The sequence below is a fragment of the Littorina saxatilis genome, linkage group LG5 (genome assembly GCF_037325665.1).
Source record: "Littorina saxatilis isolate snail1 linkage group LG5, US_GU_Lsax_2.0, whole genome shotgun sequence".
Taxonomy (NCBI): domain Eukaryota; kingdom Metazoa; phylum Mollusca; class Gastropoda; order Littorinimorpha; family Littorinidae; genus Littorina; species Littorina saxatilis.
Window position 1 is genome coordinate 23750166 of NC_090249.1, and position 4402 is coordinate 23754567.

The 4402-nt window shown below is 49.9% G+C and overlaps 1 protein-coding gene across 1 annotated transcript; it reads left to right on the forward strand.

Moving 5' to 3' along the window:
* The first annotated feature begins 333 nt into the window (after positions 1–333).
* On the forward strand, positions 334–2472 carry LOC138967707 (uncharacterized). Its single transcript, XM_070340361.1, has one exon. It carries the CDS (start codon positions 334–336, stop codon positions 2470–2472), a length of 2139 nt encoding a protein of 712 aa, XP_070196462.1.
* Positions 2473–4402: the final 1930 nt, after the last annotated feature.

The window sequence follows — 4402 nt, forward strand, 5'->3', positions numbered from 1 at the left end:
ACACATGGTTGGCTAGTTTGTCAGCAACAACAACCCCATAACTCAGTTTCCGAGCTATTTCATCTTTGCAATTTGATTCACACTCGTTCTTCGTTACGGGTTTCGGTCTTGTTTTCATGATGTCATGCACAGACGATGTCTAAGGACTCGTCTCCAAGGAAATTACGTTCTTTACCACGTGTTGATTATTCCGAACAAACAGTCACTGACGACGATAATTCTTCTTCCTCTGACGTAGTTGATACTTCGGAGTATTCGCTTTCTGATACCTCTTTTGTTGCCGCTCCTGCTCCTCCGCTGGCTGCTACTCCCTCAGGTAATCCTCCTACCACCATGGACTACCTTCAGTTAGGTAAGGAGGCCGGTCTTACCGGACGTGATTTGTTGGATTTTGTGGTTGAGGCCGAAGAGAGGAAACGTAACTTTGAACTAGAAGCTGAGGAGAGAAAACGCCGACTCGCCATGGAAGAAGAAAGCCACTCATACGCTTTAGCCAACCCGGAACAAACGCATGCTCACCAGGTTGCTTTGGCTGCCGCCTCAGTCACGTCCAAGAAATCAGACATTGGCATTATTGCCGACAAAATTCGGTTGCCTTATTTGGACGATGGGGATGATGTGGATACGTACCTGGCCAAGTTTGAGCGTATTGCTACGCAGATGAAGTGGGAGGTCTCGACTTGGGCCCTCAGGTTGAGTGGTCACCTCAAGGGCAAAGCTGCCGAGGTTTATACGAAGTTGTCAGTTGAAATAGCTGATGACTATGATGTTTTAAAGGATGCTCTTTTGAAAGCTTTCCATTGCACGGCAAAGACGTACAGAGAGAAGTTCCGCGCTGCCAAGCGTGTTGGTTCCGAGACATACGAGCAGTTATTGGAGCGCAGCAAGATGTATTTGGACCGTTGGCTTCATCTTGCCAAAGGCAATCGTGATTTTGACAGCCTCTATGACCTCATTCGTCTTGAGCAGTTTATCGACGGTCTGCCCGCTGATGTCAAAGCATTTGTGAAGGAGCGGTCACCCGTATCGGCTGACGCTGCGGCTGCCGCTGCCCAAGCTTATTTAGAAGCCCACGAGCCGGATTGCAAAAACCCGTTCTCTCGTCGTCAGACCGAGTCTGTCAGTGCCGTAAGCACTTCCGGTGCCAAGAAGAAGCAGAGACAGCGTCGCCAGGCTGCCAAGTCTGAGGAGAGGGAGAGTCAGGTCAGTTCTCCTGCCTCTCAGGATAATTCTGAATCGGTGACCACCATTAATGCGCCGCCCGGGGAAAAGAAACATTGTAATTATTGTAATCGGGATGGCCACGAGGCTGATTATTGCTTCAAGCGTGCTCGTGACGTCATAGCTCGCGAAAAGTCGTCGGTTACCGGTTCCGGGCAGTCGTCCGCGATTTTTGGATGTGTTCATGTGATCTCCGCTGACGGTTCTGTGCCAAAGTTGCGTTCTCGGTTGTGTCCAGATTGTCAGGCTGCTACCGCAGGCGATAACTACATGGTCAAGGTAAAAATTTGTGGCATTGAGACCGAGGCTCTCAGAGACACGGGTTCCAACATATCGCTGGCTCGGCGTGATATCGTCCCTAAATCATGTTTCACAGGCAAGACCCGCGATCTCACCGGGGCGTTCGGCCCGGATAGTCGCGTCGCTCAGATTGCCCACGTGGATGTAGAGACACCTTATTACTCCGGGGTTATCGAGATCAATGTCGTGAATGATCTCAACACTTCTGTTCTCATCGGGAATCACTTCACTCTTCCCTCCGGTGTGGTTGTCGAAGTCCCGACTTACGGCCCGCGCGATTCGTGTGCCGCTGTGACTCGTGCTCAGGTTAAGAAGGACGCCCGCGGCGATCTTCCCCTCGATCCTAAATCACAAGGTCTTCAGAAGACTAGGCAAGAACTGATTAATGCCCAGGAATCTGACCCTTCTCTCAAACGGATGCGTGATTTGGCTCGCGACCAGCACCCGTGGTCCTCCCAAGGTCAAGGCCGTGTGCGGTTCATGTATCGCGCCAACGTTTTGTACCGCGAGTATTGTGGTTCTGATGGAGTGTTCCACCGCCAAGTTTGCGTTCCTCACCCGTTCCGCAGCGAGGTCTTAACTCTAGGCCATTCTTCACCGATGGCCGGCCACCTAGCTGCTAGACGCACGTTGAGCCGGATCTGGTCGGATTTTTATTGGCCGGGCATGTGTGCCGACGTTCGCCGGTTTGTCGCGTCTTGCGAGTCGTGTCAGCGCACGGTTCCCCGCGGCAGTTTGCGCAGGGTTGCTCTCGAGAAAATGCCGCTGGTGGATGTTCCTTTCAAACAGGTAGTGATTGACCTCATCGGGCCCATCCATCCTCCGTCCGGCATGTCCCTAGTGCTTCAGTTATCTCTTTATAGACTTTTCCATGTCATACACTCTGGCATAGCCATCTTCGGTGTCACCTGTCACCCGCGGTTTCCTCTGGGATGGGGGTTTGTCACGTAGTGGTGGCAAGTGTTTGACGACTGTTGTCCTTGGTGGCAATGTTGCGTTATTTTCGGCGCGATGTATTATTGTGTTTGTTGATGGGTGCATTCCGTGCGATTTCCCAGTGCCAGTTGCTATAACACTGTCAGCGAATTATGCACGCTTAGATGGCGTATCTCGTGCGCTAGCTGCGGACCTTGCGTTGCAGCAATTTTTGCGCAGGCCTTGGGTTCTGTTTCGTGCGTATGAGTACGACAGAACTGCGAGAGTTCACGGTTTGGAGGGCAGAGAAGCTGGACAGAGTCTGGACTGTGTGGCGGTGTTGAGATTTTGTTGGCAACTACCAAGAGCCGCTGGGGTAATTGTTGTTGGAATGTGTCTTGTTTCGTTTGGTTATTGGTTGTAATTATTGTCGTCTACTGTGGTGTCGTTGTCTCAGTTGTCGTGTGAAATTTGGTGTGAACTAACACTAGTTGACAGTTGTCAGTGGACAGAACGATTAGTGGTCAAGGTGACGTTTAAACCAAGTTCAAAACAACTCCAGCTTTTGCTTTGTTTGACGACTGTTATTTTATCAAGGGACGTTAACGTGTATTACAATCAAGAATGCCAAGCCTGGGCTGCTTTCCGTTCTTTGGAAATTGATTATAGCATTCATGGCTATTGTAAAGATTTATGGTTGTTGTAAATATTGTTGCCGGGTGATTGACAGCTCGCAAGACAATATTTCCTGGGGGTAATATTATTGTACACACCTAGGGCTGGGGGCAGTGGGGGAAAGGATATGTTTCGCCGACTCTGGGACTCAGTGGTTATCGAATGTGTTGCAGCTTCTTTTCTTCTTGATGTTCTACATCAACCCACCTGTTGCCTCGTCCTTGTCACCGGTGTTGTCACCGTGGCAGTATCCTGCAGCGCTACTGTGTCCCACTCTCAGCTTGGGATGTCCGCCCGCCTTCGGAGCTTGATTTGTGCACCGTCGAGGCCGGGTGGGTTCGCCTCCACCGTGCTTCGTCTCCACCGCCGTCCGTCCTCGTTGTCGCCGGCGCTGATGGTGGTGACGTAGGGGGCTATAACTACGCTCTCGCATGAACTGACGCCGAGACCCTGGTGCCTCACCTTCAGGAAGACCGCGCTGCATGAGCCGAGCTTCAAGTTACCCCGTCGACACTTCCGGGAAGGACCAGCTTACCTGCTTAATTGCAGGCAGTCTATCGTCGTCGTGACGTCACCGTCAAGGAACACTTATCTTCGCCGACAAAGAGCTAAGTCTTCCATCTTTTCCCCTCTCTTGTTCCCGGCCCGACGGTGTCAGTCATTTTTTGTTGTTTACCCCACAGAGAGGAAAAACTTGTAAATATTGAGACAACGCAGGCTCGTCTCAATAACTCTTGATCTTCGGGAGGAGTCCCAAGATATGCATCAGGGAGTAGTCCCTAGACTTTCTTTGAATATTTGTTTCATGCGTTTTCCCTATTAAATGTACAGGGTCAGTCTTTATTCTCTTAAATCTTCAATTCATTCTTCCTGTTTTCTTGTGAATTTCATGAACGATTACTGTGGCGAAGACCCTTGAATTATTATTGATCGCAACCTATCGCAGGTTTTTTTTCCCCGTGTGTTTGATTGCTAAGGCTGCAGCCGGACGTCTGCCTTGCCTTGTGTATACTTGTATATCGTGATCTAGCACAGGGGTGCTGAGTAACTATTCCCATTAACCCTTACTAACCGCTTAATAGTTGTGTGCGTGTGCATGTGTTATAAGTGTGCTTGAAGTTGGAAACAGAGTGAATATAAATGTGAATAATAACTTGGAAAAGGATGCAAAACGGGCTTGGTTATTTCTTTTTTTAATGCCAACAACGCAAGTAACTTACATTTCACGCCTTGACGTGACACCCAACAAGAGTCGTCATTCTCTCCGACTCAAAATCAGCTCTGACTGCTC